Source organism: Oryctolagus cuniculus, chromosome 14 (assembly GCF_051225735.1).
Source record: "Oryctolagus cuniculus isolate XC-2025 breed Fujian yellow rabbit chromosome 14, ASM5122573v1, whole genome shotgun sequence".
NCBI lineage: Eukaryota > Metazoa > Chordata > Mammalia > Lagomorpha > Leporidae > Oryctolagus > Oryctolagus cuniculus.
Window position 1 is genome coordinate 67202173 of NC_142880.1, and position 16461 is coordinate 67218633.

At 44.3% G+C, this 16461-nt stretch overlaps 1 protein-coding gene across 2 annotated transcripts in view; it reads right to left on the bottom strand.

Annotated features, from left to right (window-relative positions):
• Window positions 1-16461, bottom strand: part of OXCT1 (3-oxoacid CoA-transferase 1) — a 183964-nt gene that overhangs the window by 133542 nt on the left and 33961 nt on the right. For both annotated transcript variants that reach the window (XM_089312749.1, XM_002714003.6), the window contains exons 6-7: window positions 14534-14640; window positions 11290-11350 (exon numbers count right to left, since the gene is read on the bottom strand). In XM_089312749.1, the coding sequence (XP_089168875.1) occupies window positions 11290-11350; window positions 14534-14640 (168 nt within the window). The remainder of the gene's footprint in view (window positions 1-11289; window positions 11351-14533; window positions 14641-16461) is intronic.

Below are 16461 nucleotides of genomic sequence, written 5' to 3' on the forward strand. Positions count from 1 at the left end.
TTCTTCTGGATATAAATGGTCATTAGGCTAAGAATATATTTAGTAGTCTACAAGAGTATGCAAAAAAAGGGCCATCCATTAACACTGGACATTCATCAAGTCTATATTTTTTGTTACTACTTTCTTGGTAGAAATAGCAAATATTAACAGAATAGTAATTTAATTTCAAAGAAAGTTATTTTACCAAATTATTCAACTATAAAATGTCTTCATTAAATACATCTTCATTAGCATCCAATATTTCAATGCATTTCATGAAAATTCAAGGAAATGAATGGTCTTTAAGTACTTGAATATTTTGAAATAAGTAGAATCAACCTTTTCATTAGTGTAAAACACAGGATATGATCACCTTCTCTGTCAAAACATCTAAACCTAGCTGAATTTGTAGCACAGAATTTATAGATGTCTCCTTCAGAGTGGTTGAGTATTCAATGGGGAGGGGGTAAAAGCATGAATAAAACTTTATAAATGAAAAACTGAAAAGAAATTACAAATTGAAGCTACTATATAACCCAACAGGTCTAAGCATCAGCCTGCATAAATGATATCCACTGCTCGCCACATCCATCCCTAAGCACTTAGAAAGGCAGCTGTGTTCTCCTTTAGGACGGGGTGTGGCTGACAGGAGGATATATACCTCCTTTTATATTGCATCAGATCGATGGGGATATGGATGGAGCAAGTGGCCACAGAGTGTTGGTCACCAGCTCTTCCGTCACCCTCCACAATAAACATTAGCAACAAAAATTCATAATATCTGTACTGCACTCTTTACCATTCCTCACCCCCAATGCAGAAGCAGCACCCTATGCCCTGATCTCTTCCTGTGGTTAGTCTAAGAAAAGGCACTAGGTGCCAGGATTTGCCACAGAATATGGAAGTCACAGTCCCCAAAGTTTGGCTCTCAGAAATAGAACATCTTAGGATATCATTTTGGAACATAATTTCTCCATGGTTGTACCTTATGACCCAGAATATTCCTTTAAAGATGGAGCATATAAACACAGTAGTCCAGATAGTGATTCATTCCGGCAGGGAAGCAGATGGGCAGAAATGAGCTTGCACAATCCTATATTTCTTTCATTCTGTGAGCTCAGAGATATTCCATTTATTCTTATGTTTCATAAACAAACAGCTTTCTCTCTACCCCGACCCCATGGGGCAGCATTGTGCCATATAGGGGAAAGCCATAGCCTTCAAGGCTAACATCCCACATGGGCTCAGGTTCAAGTCCCAGCTGCTCCACTTCTGATCCAGCTCCTGGCCAATGCACCTGGGAAATCAGGGGATCATGGCCCAAGTGCTTGGGCCCCTGCCACCCATGTAGGAGACACAGAAGAAGCTCCTGGCTCCTGGCTTTGGCCTGGCCCAGCCCTGGCCATTGCAGCTATTCGAGTAGTGAACCAGCAGATGGAAGATCTCCCTCTGTATGTTTGTGTGTGTGTGTGTGTGTGTGTGTGTCTGTGTCTGTAACTCTGACTTGCAAATAAATAAATAAATGTAAAAAAAAAAAAAAAAAAAAACCCTGTGTTGAATGTTCAACTCAATTGGGTGGTTTGGAGAGGACTGGAATAGCCTATTTTCTAGGGGTCACCTTCTTCCAGGTAACTGAAGAATAGAGCTTTACCAGGTAAATATTGAAGCTGGTGAAGAGCACTTAGCATATTAGGCTCACACTGCAAATGACAAACTTAACATCGCAGCCAAGTTCTCACAAACATCAGGTCCCTGTGTGTCAATCAGAGATGTCCGTATGGAAATGAATTCAACACCACAGGAGCAGAAGCTGCCTGTGCGTGGATGTGTGTGCCTGAAATGGAATCTGTCGAATAAAGTTTCCTGACACAGTTAGAAGTACTTGTCATATGAGGAAAGAAGCTTTTTTTTGTTTTGTTTTTTGTTTATACCAATTTTTTTCTTCTAACTATCCCTTGAAAAAATTTGAGTCCCATTGCTTTTGGAACTGTATAATCATAAGGCATTAGCTATCTAAAGATTAAGAATAAAGGAAACTTAAGAGGAAAAGAATTATGTTTATCCCCTAGGCATTTTCATTTTCTCTGAAGCAGGAAGCAAGATAGCCAAAGCCTCTGAAACACTGATACATTAATTTGCCTGCTTGGTGGAGATTAAATGTTCACAAGAGCCATTGAAGTGATTAAGGCAGCTGGTTAAAATCCACTGTGTTCCCACTTTCTATTGTAAAGTGAAAGAACAACCAGTTTGGTCACTTCTGCTAAAATAATTTGAGAAATTAACACAAAGTTCTCCAAAGAAGGCCAAAGAGACACAAAAGCCACAAGGCTCCATTCTCAAAATCATATTGTCTATTCATATCAGTTTTAACATTAGATTTAGGCTCAGTCAATTCTTGTGTATGATTATAAAATGCACTGAAAACAGAAACCATATTTCACATCACTTAGGAGGAAGAGATGGCCGTTACTCTCTGAAAAGTTACTGTCATATCAGATTCTGCAGCTGGGAGAGTGGTTTTGTTCAGCAGCTGTCAGTTGGGATGCCCACATTCCCTACTGGAGTGCCCAGGTTCAAGGTCTAGCTCTGCTTCTGATTCTAGTGAAGAACCTTAAAAATCAAACCAAGATGGAGTGACTTAAGCTAACACTATTAAAAACAAGAAGTCACCTTTGCCCCAAATAAAATTAAAGTTTAAAAATTATAGCCCTAAACTTTTTCCCCAAAAGCTAAAATTAGGTGCAGCTATAAAAATAAGGGACCCTATGCTTAGCTAGCTGCGACACTTGTGCCTGGCTGTGCTAAGACCTAACCCAGTTTGTATGCCTCCTAATACTCAAATAACGGTGTGGGAAGCGGGATGCTGCTCTCCCTCCAGGGGAATGAAGGGAGCGAGATGTTATCCCCCTCAGGGTGAACAAGATGATGCTGACAGGGAAAGGAACTGCTAAAGAAGTAAACAACAAAATGGCGACGAGGTGCATGCCTCCCATGTGATCCCGTAGCTGATTGGATAGAAGACGCATGCCTTTCACATGATCAGCTCACGGATTAGACTGCTGTGTGCATAGACACTATAGTGCTTTTGATTGGTCACTGCGGGTATATAAACCGTGTGGCTTTGTACTGGGGGCGCGCTCTGGACTCACAAGTTCAGGAGGCCCGTCTGCGCAGATGCCGAATAAATCCTCTTGCTTTTGCATCAGCTGGTCTGAACTCTGAGTCTTTGGGGTGTGCCTCTCGACGTGTTAGCATCCTCACTCAGAAGGTCTAACACTAGCTTCCTATTAATGCACACCTGGGGAGGTAGCTTAGGTAGGTGATGGCTCAAGTAGTGTTGCCCAACCCCTCACATGGGAGACCAGGGGTGAGTGCTCAGCTCCCACCTTCAGCCTGGCCTCGTCTGGATTATTACAGGCATTTGGGGAGTGAACTCACAGGTGGAACTAATGTCTCAGTCTCTCTCCCCATCCCCTAAATAAATAAGTAAATAAATATCCAAATGAAGTCTTTTAAGGAACTCTGCAGGCCAGCGCCATGGCTCACTAGGCTAATCTTCCACCTGCGGCGCCGGCACCCCGGGTTCTAGTCCCGGTCGGGGTGCCGGATTCTGTCCCAGTTGCCCCTCTTCCAGGCCAGCTCTCTGCTGTGGCCAGGGAGTGCAGTGGAGGATGGCCCAAGTGCTTGGGCCCTGCACCCACATGGGAGACCAGGAGAAGCACCTGGCTCCTGCCTTCGGATCAGCGCAGCGCCGGCTGCAGCACGCCGGCCGTAGCAGCCATTGGGGAGTGAACCAATGGTAAAGGAAGACCTTTTTCTCTGTCTCTCTCTCTCACTGTCTAACTCTGCCTGTAAAAGAAGAAAAAAAAAAAAAAAAAAAAAAACCTCTGCAACCCATTATCTTGCCCTGAAGAAAAGAGAGTATCCAGTCCTATTCTATGCCCTCCAGGATGGGTCTGACTCAGGCCTCTGCACCTGCTACTCCTTTGGCCAACCCAGAGGGCTCCCCCTCAACTTGCTGCAAACCTATCAGCTTCCTCACTCTCTTGAAATCTTTACTCAGAAATCATCCCAGCAATACCTTCCACTGACCACCCCATTTAAAATTTCAATTTCTTTCCCTGACATTCCTATGTTTTTTCATGCTTTGTTTCTTTATCATAACACTTTTCCATATCTACCATACTATATATTTTACTTAATTATTTTATTGCTAGTGTTGATCATCAGAATGTTAGCTCAATGAGGGCAGGAAGTTTTCTCTGTTTAGTTTGCTGCTTGATCTCCATTATCCAGACAAAATGCCTAGCACACTAGAATTTCTGAATATCAATGGATTTCCCTTACAATGCCATTGAGATGTGACAGCTTCACAGTAACAAGGGAGGGGGCAGGAGGAGAGGAGACAGGGATGTGAGTGGAGCAGGGGTGACCGTGGGTTGATGGTCACTAGAGTCGGACACTGGCTCTTCTGCTTCCTGTTGGGTACGTTCATCACGCTCCACATAAACACTGAAAGCAGAAGTTTTAAATGTGATTTACACCACGCCCTCCACTGTTCTACTCCTCAACCGGAAGCAACACATGTGTGCATGGCAAGACAGCCCATGTGCCCCTGACCCTTTCCTCTAGTTAGTCTCCTGGAAGAAACGCTAGGTGCAGGATATGCTACAGAACAGAGAAGTCACAGTTCCCAAAGCGGGACTCCTAGAAACAAAATGTCTTACAGTATCACTTTGGAAGATAATTTCCGCATGTCCATGCCTTCTGACCTAGAATGTTTTTTAAAGACAGGGACATATAAACACAATAATCCTAATTGCAGCTTGTTTTGGCAGGAAGGCATATGGGTGGAAATTCTTATATTTGTTGAGCTCACAGATATTCATTATTATGCTTCAAATCACACAAGTTACATGTCTACAGTATTTGCATTCATCAAATGTAACTAAAATTTCTCACACAGGGAGGTATGTATCATGTAAATCCTATAAATAGCTATTTCAGTCATGATAGTGAATTTACTTATTTTAACTAAGCTAAAATTAGCCAAAATAGGGGCTTTGGGTGAACCTTTGCCGTCTTGTAACACTAGCCAGAGCACAAGTTCAACGGCACAAAGGAAACCAAATGAGCTAGGTTATTTCCATCCCAGGCAGCCTCAGCAGTCCCGGGTGGCTGAGTCAGACGACCTTTTCCAACAGCACGTGCGTGCCAGGCTGCTTGCAGGAGACAGAGCATCAACAGTCTCCACAGAGAAGCACTTCTGTCCCTCCCCCTAGATTTTCTATTATAAGCTCCTTCAAAAAAAAAAAAAAAAATAGGAAGTAGAAACAGGCCACTTCCCAGAGAAATGCAGAACAGCAGGATATGTGTTCATAGGAGACTGCCAGGAGACCGGGGGAGGTGAGAGGTTAATGAGACTCCCTCTCGAGAAAGAGCCAAACGAGTTCCCTCTGGAAGACCCGACAGTTCCTGCTGCTCCTCATTACACACATGTAGCGGCCAGCCGGAGTCTTTCCCAGCTGGCTTTCACTTAAACTTGTGAAGTTTATCAGGGCAGAGCTCACCCGAACAGGAGAGGTGTGCCAATAATACTGCCTGGGCTAAAACAAGAAGCTTCTTTCTGGCATGTGTGCCAATGTGCGTACTTGTACTACGTTCCCCAAGTAACTGCCCAGTTCCTTCAGAAGCAGAGAAAAATGCAGCCAGCCTTGACAATCCCACAGCTTTGTAGAGAAGGATGCAAATGGCTACAGGCTCTAAGAAACACAAACATGTGGGTGCGTGTTGTAGTGCAGTGGGTCGAGCCGCTGTTTGGGACGCCCGCAACTCACGGTTCCCATTTGGATCCCAGCTGCCCCACTTCTGATCCAGTGTCCGCTTAAAGTATCCTGGGATGCAGCAGATGATGGATGAAGTGCTTGGGCCCCTGCTGTGCATGCGGGGGGCCCGGACGGAGTTCTGGACTCCTGGTTTTGGCCTGACCCAGCCTTGGCTGTTCAGGACACTTGGGGAGTGAGCCAGCAGATGAAACGCCTCTCTCTCTCTTTCTCTCTCATTCCTTTTTCCCAGTAGATGAAAATAAATATTTTAAGGTAGGAAAAAATGCAAGCATAATGTTCAAGTCAGTTTGTTACAAACTGGCATAATTGATCACCTGTTTGGTTTTACACAACTTACAAACTTGTTTGGAATACACTTGAAAGGGAAAACTTTTCCAAAAAGGAACACTGTTCTATCAGAGAAATTAGAAGTAGCAGAGTGACAGAGCGAGGGGGAAAGAAAGATCTTCCATCCATTAGCACATTCCCTAAATGGCTACAACATCCAGGGCTGAGCCAGGTGAAGCCAGAAGCCTGGAACTCCATCCACATCTCCCACATGGGTAGCAGACACCCAAGAACTTATGTCATCTTCCACTGCCTTCCCAGGGGCATGAGCAGGGAGCTGGAGCAGAAGTAGAGCAGCCAGGACTTGAACCAGCACACTGTGCCAGAACATCAGCCACACAAAATTGGTTTTCAGGCTAAGCATATTGGTTTACTTTTTGATGGGAAACACTGATTGTAAATTGTATTTTAATTACTGAAGAAACATGAACATACAAAGCAAGAGGCTACTTGTATGTTCCTTTGCCATCCTTCTTCTAGGTCAAAGAAAATTTTAAGTTTATTAAGGGAAACATCATTAATATTTTAGATATTTACAGTTCTGTCCTCCTTAAAACTCAAATTAGAATGCGGGTGAGCAGGGAGAAAGGTGGAAGAGCTGCAGCGCTGTGGAGTGGGAAGATGCTGGCAGGGAGCTTCGGGGGAGAGGCTCGATCCTGACTCTGCTCCCAAAAGGCCCGCTACCTCCTCATCTATAAGAGAAAGGAGACAAGCTGAGCCTTTGTCTAAAATGTAGGGTATGTCACTGTGAGAGTTCCCTCTGCTTAAGATCCTGCAGTACTAGAAAAGGCTCCCCCTCTCACCGCATTGAGGGCAACATGGCAAGTTGCAAAGATCAGTGAAGCCACCAACAGAATGAATAGGATCCATGAAACATTGAATGCAGGGCCAGTGATACGGCACAGCAGGTTAAGCTGCACACCTCTAAGATGACATCCCAGCATTGGCTGGAGTCCCAGCCACTCAGTTTCCCACCCAGCTCTGTGCTAATGTACCTGGAAAAGCAGCAGAAGATAACCCAAGTACCTGGGCCTCCGTAACCCACAGAGGAGACCCAGGTGGAGTTCCTGACCCATCCCCAGCTGTTGCAGCCATTAGTGGAGTGAACCAGCAGATGGAAGATCTCTGTCTCTGTCTCTCTCTTTCTCTCTCTCTCTGTGTGTGTGTGTGTATCACACTACCTTTCAAATAAAACAAATAAAGCTTTAAAAAGAAAACTGAATGAATCCATAGGGCTATTGATCACTGGATGATGGTTTTCTCAAAGCCATCTCCAGGGTAGAGAGCACTGGTGGAGAAAATGGCTATAATCAGAATAACTGGCAGAGAAAGCCAGGGACAGACTAAATTAAACAAAAAATGCCACAGCTGCTGGATTCTCTAACTGGCACCAAAATGCACAACCTCTGGAGGTTCAGTTTCTTTTCGTGAGTTTGATATGCTGTCCATTCACAAGGATTTGGGAATATTTCATAACACCACGGACAAGAGCAGACACCCTGGAATCAGCTCTCCTGGGTTCTCTCCTGGTTCCATCTGGCTGTATGACATTAGGTATCTAACATAACCTCTCTGCACCCTACAGTCCTCATTCATAAAATGAGAATAATTATGGTTCCAACCTAAGACTATGACGAGAATGAAAAAGCAATAATTCCTATAAATAAATAGTGAGTATACGTAATTAATGCTTGATTAATGGTAGTTACCATTATTGCTAACATTTAGCCATCAGAAGACTATGTGGGTAATTTAATAATCTCTGAAGGTTTCTTGTGGTAGAATGAGAAGGCCATGCCAAGATGGCCACGGGCAAGTGAGCATCAGTTACTCAGGAATGGCTTTGAAACCCACCTGGCAACAGAGCCTGCCTGGCAACAGGCTGTAATTGGTTAGGGCATAAACTGTCCCTTGATCGGATTGGCTGCCTCAGCTATATAAGCTGCTGTACCAACTGAAATAAACGAGTCTGCTGGCTGCTCGCCTCTGGTCTGCTTTTACCCGACTCCCAGGATCTGTGTGATGACTCCGCACCTCTTGCCCCCAACGCACTCCTCCTCTCAGAAAGAATCCACAGCAACAGTTCCTCTTAGACACCATGCATCAGACCCCAGCTCCTAAGCATCCCCTCTCTAGAAGCAGCACCAAATAAAGCATGGCAGGGCTTGGAGAGGAGGATCAGAAAACCCTGGAAGGCAGTGCACAGAGCTAACATGGACTGAGGGGTGGGGATCCAGGGTACTCCCTGGACTCAGAAATGTCACAAAGCCAAAACCGAATTTTCCTATCAGGAGATATCCAATCTCAGGACCATCCCCAATTCCAAATTATCTTCCACTTTTTGGAGCAAAGTGCTTACCATTCAATCCATGGCACGTGGCCCTCTCCTACCATAAGCATGCACAGAGGGTGGGCTTACAATAATACTATGGCCTAAACAGTTGCTTCACTTGTGTTCCTGAACTGGAATGACACTCAGATTTCATCCCGATGCTTCTAATCCACCTCTGCACAGTGAAACTCCCTGTGACGCTCACATTCTAGATCTGTGCTGATCGACACATTAGTCACAAGCCACGGGTGGCAGGCGAGGCCCAGGAGGTTCGTGACTAGCATGACTGAGGAACAGATGCACAGTATTTACTTTCATGTTAAAAGTCACATGCAGCTGGTGGCTGCCATATTAGACAGGGAAGTCACTTGCAGGACTAACTCAGAGATCCTAGGGGCTGGCACTGTGGCGCTGTGGGTAAAGTCACCACCTGCAAAGCCAGCATCCCATATAAGTGCCAGTTTGAGTCCCAGCAGCTGTACTTCCAATTCAGCTCCCTGCGAATGCACCTGGGAAAGCAGTGGATAACCTCCCATGTGCTTGGGCCCCTGCCACACATGTGGGAGACCCAGATAAAGTTCCAGGCTCCAGGGTTTTCAGCCTGGCCCAGCTCTAGCAGTTACAGCCATTTGGGGAGTGAACCAGAAGATGGAAGATCTCTTCCTCCCCCACCCGCCCCCTTTCTGCCTTCAAATAATCTTTACAAAGAAAGATCTTCATGTAAGTCTGAGCCTACCAGGAGAGGGCGCTATGTTAGATCAAAGCATTCTGTTCCAGGACAGGGAAGAGCAGCCTTCATTCTATTCCCAGGATTTTCTCTCTCCTTAATGGGAAAAGACAGCATCTCTTTCCTAATATCTATCCTGACTCTTGTTTACAAGATGGTCATTTTCTGCTAAAAGAATCAGGTCATAATAGAAAAAAAAAAAAAAACGTTTTTAAACTTCACCCAGGATGATACATGAGGCCTCTCAGTACTCAGGGAATACTGGTTTCTGGAGTTCTACAGAAGTAAAATCAATAGAGTGCTAAACTGCACTTATTCTAAGCCACGGTATAGGCCTTTCTCCAGCAACACTACAGATGTGTGGCCCAGGCAGGCCATTAGGATGACTCAGTAAATAAGGAAGAGTTTACACAGAGAGAGAAAACCACACGATCCATTTTCCATGCAGAAAATACATTAAAACCTTTGCAAAAGAAACCACTATGCCCAGCTAGAAAATACCACATCCCCAGCACTCTGCAGACCGTGCACTTCACCTCCCAGGAGAGGAGCAGAACTCCAACAATTGATCACTTCAAAAGCACCACCGCACTGCCTTCCTGACACTCTGCCTCAGCCAACCACAGGGATAACGCAAAAGACGCCACTCACAACACCAGCATCAGCTGGGAACTCAGGAGCACAGATTCTCATTTCCAGAACTCAGAGTGGGTTCCTACAAGCCCTTGCCCTGGGGAGGGAAAGCTATCTCAGAAGCCTGAGAGGGGCCGGCACTGTAGCGTAGTGGGTAAAGCCGCGGCCTGCAGTGCCGACATCCCATATGGGCGCCGGTTGGAGTCCCAGCTGCTCCACTTCCAATCCTGCTCTCTGCTAGGAAAGCAGGATTAGATGGCCCAAGTCCTTGGGGCCCTGCACCTGCGTGGGAGACCTGGCTCCTGGCTTCAGATTGGCGCAGCTCCAGCCATTGCAAGCATCTGGGGAATGAATCAGCAGATGGAAGACCTCTCTCTCTGTCTCTGCCTCTGCCTCTGCCTCTCTTTAACTCTGTCTTTTAAATAAGTAAATAAATCTTAAAAAAAAAAAAAAAAAAAAGCCTGAGCACACTTTGCACACTTTTTTTTTTTTTTTTTTTTTTTGACTGGCAGAGTTAGACAGTGAGAGAGAGAGACAGAGAGAAAGGTCTTCCTTTTCCATTGGTTCAACCCCCAAATGGCCGCTATGGCTGGTGCACTGCGCCGAGCCAAAGCCAAGAGCCAGGTGCCTCCTACTGGTCTCCCATGCGGGTGCAGGGCCCAAGGACCTGGGCCATCCTCCACTGCCTTCCCGGGCCACAGCAGAGAGCTGGACTGGAAGAGGAGCAACTGGGACAGAATCTGGCACCCCAACCGGGACTAGAACCCAGGGTGCTGGCGCCACAGGCAGAGGATTAGCCTAGTGAGCCGCAGCACCGGCCGAGAACACCTTATTCTAAGGGGATCCCCACAGCCTCAGCTTGAGAATAACCTGCAGTTCCCTTTGGGGGCCACATGTGTGTAACCGGAATGAACTCCAGGAAGGCTCAAGACTTATTCAAGCCTCTCCCCAAACCCTGATAATGCCCCATCGAGAGTGTGTTCATGTCTGAATTCATCTTGCAACCAGATCTACAAAGCAGCTCCAAGCACGCGTACTACTCCCATCTCTTGAAGAAGTCACATCATTCATTTTTCTTGGTAACATAATGAAGTTCTCCTGACACAACTTACTCTTTGCCAGGAATTCTGGATATGTAAGTTCATTTGGATTTCATGCAAGAGTCTGTTTTATTCAACCAGAGACTTTGATAACCTGGTCCCATGGCTAAATTCCCAAGAGAATGCCCTAATAAGGTCCTGGCTGACCCAAAAGCAGCCAACACAGCAGAACTTCATCTGTTACATAGCTAAGTAGAATCCCCATCCCCCCACATCCAAAATGAAAAAGCTGTCGTTTTTTATCTTTCAGGAAACACAGCAACTGTTGTACTTTTCCCTGAACTATTATGTCACATCAGGTTGAAAAATTAACCCCAGGATTTCCAAACTAACTCCTTCTCTTACCTCCACCACGGTGGTTTCCGCAGCTTTGCACATGGGCAGGTTGAAATTTCTTGCACTCTTCCTACATCAGACACGGAAAAAGAAGATGAAAAAGTGTCTCTTCCAGCTTTAACATTATGTAAACTAAAAGAATTTCTGTTAACTGAGAATATTCTCAAAAACAGTATATCCTATCTTCCACTAGTAAAATTTTATAACTATTTTATACTTAAAAATAGAATGCTCATTTCATTCACTTTACATCATGTTTTTAAGAAGGTCAGAGAAAGAGGACTGTTTTTCTTGTTCAACTCATAGCTTATATACAAAAAACAGAAGAGATGTTAGTAAATCTACTCCATTTGGGATGAATTTGCCTTTTTTTTTAAACTAGAACACTAGCTTATTTCTGTAGCTAAATACACTTTAAACACCTGTTATCATGAAAATATTAAGAAAGGAAAAGGAGCAAGTGTTTTACATGAGATTGTGATTGCATTCTCTATTAAAGAGAAGCCTACTGCTGAAGTGAAATAAAAAATAGTCATTGGTGAATCACCTATAAAGATCATTCTGGAGAACCATTTTCTGATGAAATTCTTGAAAATGTAACACCTATATCAGACCCTGAAGTGTAAAAATGTAAAGAAAGTACCAATTTTACTAATGGTTTTGCATTCTCAAGTTCTTCGGTTAATATACTTCTCCTCATCAAAAAGTGGAAATGTAGGGACCACACACTGGTAGGAGAATTCCTCTTGGAGCAGCAAGTAAACTGTAGCTCTCCCTTCAGGCCATCAGTGTCTTCTTTGCTCAGATTCAAAGATAAAGAGAAGAATGTCCTTGAGGCAGGAGTTCTGTGAATGTGTACAAGCTGCAAGGCTCCAGGGCACCAGACGGCCAGGCATCAAAGCTCCAAGAGCAAGGGCGGGTGTTTGGTCTAATGGTTAAGGGGCTGCTAAGGATGCCCATCTCCACATTAAAATACTTGGGTTCAATACCCAACTCCAATCCCTGCCTCCAGTTCCTGATAAGGTAGACGCTGGGAGGCAGCAGATGATGGCTCAACTAATTAGGTTCCTGCCACCCACATGACCCAACTGGACTGTGTGCCCAGCTTCTGGCTTCAATCACGACCAACTGCTCTGGGCATCTGGGAACTGAATCAGCAGGTAGGCGCACTCTCTGTCTGCCTCTCGAAAAAAAATAATTAAATAAATAAACAAACAAACAAACAAACAAACAAACAGAAAAGGCTGCAGGGGCAGTATGGCCAGAGTGAAGGCGTCCCGGTCTCCTGCACTGCAGCAAGACATCTGTACAGCTGTCCCACTCAACGTGAAGGAAGTCGGTATCTTCAGAATCCAGACCACCTGGCCCCTGGGGATGAGAGCTCTCACTTCACACCAACGCTAAACAACCACCGACCAGAGGTCAGTGCTTATACGAGCCGCTGTGTGGTCTCTGGATTTCAAAGCCAGGCTACAGAGCACAGGAAATACTCCCGGACATATTTTAAATCAACTATGTCCACCTCCTAAGTACATAATTTCCTTAATCTCTATTATAAAGCTACTAAGCTTTATAAATCTATGTGTCACCAATGTTTCAATAAGGTAGACATGATGTAAAGTGTCCTCTATAATTGGTAAGAGTTGCTGCACTTTAAAAAATTGGCTTAACAAATAAAACAGTATCACTGCCCCATAAGTTCTTCAGAAATAGCCAATAACATGAGGGTGTCACTGGGAATTTAGTCATGTTCACCACAAAACCACATCTGCTATGGAGAAAAAAAAAAAAACTGATAATTAAAACCATCAACTGAAAATATTATGAGAAAGAAAATTACTTCTCTAATCTAACAGGTGAAGTGTTCAAGACCAAACACTTCAAAAACTTCATACTAAGTCACAGTGGCAGGGCTGGCCCTGTGGCGCAGTGGGTTAACGCCTCAGCCAGCAGAACTAGCATCCCATGGGGGTGCCGGTTCGAGTCCAGGTTGCTCCTCTTCCCATCCAACTTTCTGCTATGGCCTGGGAAAGCTGTAGAAGATGGCCTAATTCCTTGGGCACCTGTACCCACATGGGAGACCCAGAAGAAGCTCCTGTCTCCTGGCTTCGGATCAGCTCAGCTCTGGCCATTGTGGTCATTTGGGGAGTGAACCAGCAGAATGGAAGATTCTCTCTCTCCTCTCGCTCTCTCTCTCTCCCTCTCTACCTTTCTCTCTCCCTCACTCTCACTCTGGCTCTGTCTGTATAACTCTGTCTTTCAAATAAATAAAAATAATTCTTAAGAAAAAAAAAAGGTGTTTGAGTCTCAACCACTCCACTTCTGATCCAGCTCCCTGATAATGCACCTGGGAAAGCAGGGGAAGATGGACCAAATGCTTAGACCCCTGTCACCCATGTGGGAGAGCAGGATGGAGTTCCAGGCTCCTGGCTTCAGCCCGGCGCAGCCCTGGCTATTAGGCCATTTGAGGAATGAATCAGAGGATAGAGGATCTGTGTGTGCGTGTGTGTGTGTGTGTGTGTGTGTCTCATTCTCCTTCTCTCTCTCTCCCTTCCTCCCTTCTTCTCTGTTAACTCAGCCTTTCAAATAAATAAATAAATATTTAAAGAAAAAAAAAAGGTGGCACAATTTTCAAAACCAATACACAAACTCCAGATACTAAATAGTTAGGATTTGGCAAGCTTGGGGTTAATCAAAAGACTCAAAAACCCATTAGGTCTGTGGCTACCCAGGTAATGAGAATAACAATTCAGCATTATTAAGGTTAATCAACTTTGATAACAAAACCTTTCTAAGCGTTTCCTGGGAGACACCTACAGGACAGGAAAAGAACTAACCTAAATTATTATTAGCAATAGCTTTCCAGAATATCAAGGTGATTTTGACATGTTAAGACAATGCATTTAAATAACACCATTAATATTAAATAAAATTGGTGCTGTTGTGCTATTTTCAAAGACTTGACAGTCTCAGCCACTGAAATACACAGAGAGAACAGTAATTGCAGGTGAATATCTACAAGGACACGTAGGTTTTATACAGAACAAGCAGTGCATCGTGGCCACCAAGTGCATCAACAGGTGCACCCTACCAGCGAGACGGCAGAGCAGAAGCTCTGTAAGCACACATACCTGCACGCGCACACATTCCCACGATGCGTTCGATCCTACACCACTTTTACAACGAAGCTTTAAATTAAAAAGTCACTATTTTTATCCTAACAACTTAGAGTTGGTAATACGCATTCCATTACCTGAAAATCACATTTCCAGCTCGGTCTGCCTTCCAGGCTTTCACCAAAGCAAAATCTCCTGTAATCGCCTCCTCCAGAATGAAGTGCTGGCCGTTAAACTCCCTCACCTGCAGGAGACAAAGAGGGCGGTGCCGGCAGTCGCACATGTCTTGTGTGATTGCGAAGTGTGCTCTGACAGGGGCACAGACTACTAACGCCAGGCAACACAGGGAGCAGAATCTCAAGGGGGACTTCAAGGTAAGTGGTGTTGGGCACCCAGGTCTGAGTCAAAGTGGGCAAGCACAGACCAGGATGGGCAAGGCCTAGCAACAAGAGAAAGCTCCGTGCATTGGGAAATAGACAGTTCTATAGGCCTGCAAGATAAGCAGTGTTAATATTCATCTTATTACCTGTGTGCATAGGTTATATTCTGAATATCAAAAATAGTCCATCTTTCCCTCCCCTCCAGGAAAAAAAAAAATTTAAGTTACAGGAAATGGCCTGTGTGCTGCTTTTGTACATAAAATAGTTATAAAAACTCCTTCATCCCTCCCATCAGACTGTAATTTATAATCACCTGTTGTGGTTTTATTTGGGATCCACAGAACAGATTAATGGGGAGAGAAGCGACATGCCATAGCCTCTCACCCACTGGCATAATCTATGCCTCCAGATACTGGTGATTTCATTTTACCTCTTTTGATAGTTTTCTGAGCTTCTCCATAAATGTTTGCATAGCTTCCTGGGACTCATTCATAGGTACTTCATGGTTTCTATTACAATGTCATCTTATCTTACTTCATCTCATTTGTCATTACTAATTTAGTGGAATGCTACTGATTCTTGTTGAAGTTTATTGCCTATTAATTTTATTAAGCATTTGGAGGGTAAAGAACGTAAAGCAGGAAGTCTGCCATGGCATTATGCTCCTTTTGTCTATTCAAGGATTTATCTCTGGGAATTCAAACAAAGGAGAGAAGAGACCAGGACCATTTGTTACACTCCATCACCGCACAGGATGAAGCCATACAAAGCCAGAACTTCATCTCCATTCCTCCCGCACCCCCTAGTGGACTAGCTGACTAAGTGCACTTTATAAAAAGCTCTCAAGACAGAAATTTTTGTATAGGGGACCAATGTGCTTAGCAGGTTAAGCCGCAGCTTGCAACACCATCATCCCGTATCTGAACACTGGTTCATATCCTAGCTACTCTGCTTCTGATCCAGCCTTCTGCTAATATGCCTGTGAAGGCAACAAAAGATGGTGCAAGGACTTGAGCCCCTGCCACCCAGTGTGGGACTAGGATGGAGTTGCTGGCTCCTGGCTTTGGCCTAGCCCTGGCCAGACTGTGTGACCATTTGAGGAGTGAAACAGCAGATGAAAGATCTATGCCTTTCTGTCATTTTGACTTTCAAATAGATAAATAAATAAAATATTTTTTAAAAAAATGTTTTGGTACAATGACTTTTCTTTAGCTAGCATTTAAAACAGAAATCTTTTCCTAAGAAAAGTTTCTTTAGAGACATTATCTCATTTTCATCCTATAAAACACAAATGAAATTAAGGAATAATGAACTAATGATCTTATTTATAGAAACAGATAAACTACATGAAAACTTTTTTTATTATTTTTTAAAGATTTATCTATTTATTTGAAAGAGAAAAAGAGAGAGTCTTCCATCTATTAGTTCACTCTTAGGTCACTACAACAACCAGGGCTGGGCCAGGCTGAAGCCAGGAGCAAAAAGCTTCTTCCAGGTTTCCCACACTGGTGGTAGGAGCCCGAATACTTCAGCCATCTTCCGCTGCTTTTCCTAGGCCATCAGCAGGGAGCTGGACTGGAAGTAGAGAAGCCAGAACTCAAACAGTCACCCACATGGAAGCCAGCATCATAGGTGGAGGCTTTACCTACTACACCATCACACCAGCCCCAAGAAAGGTGTTTATA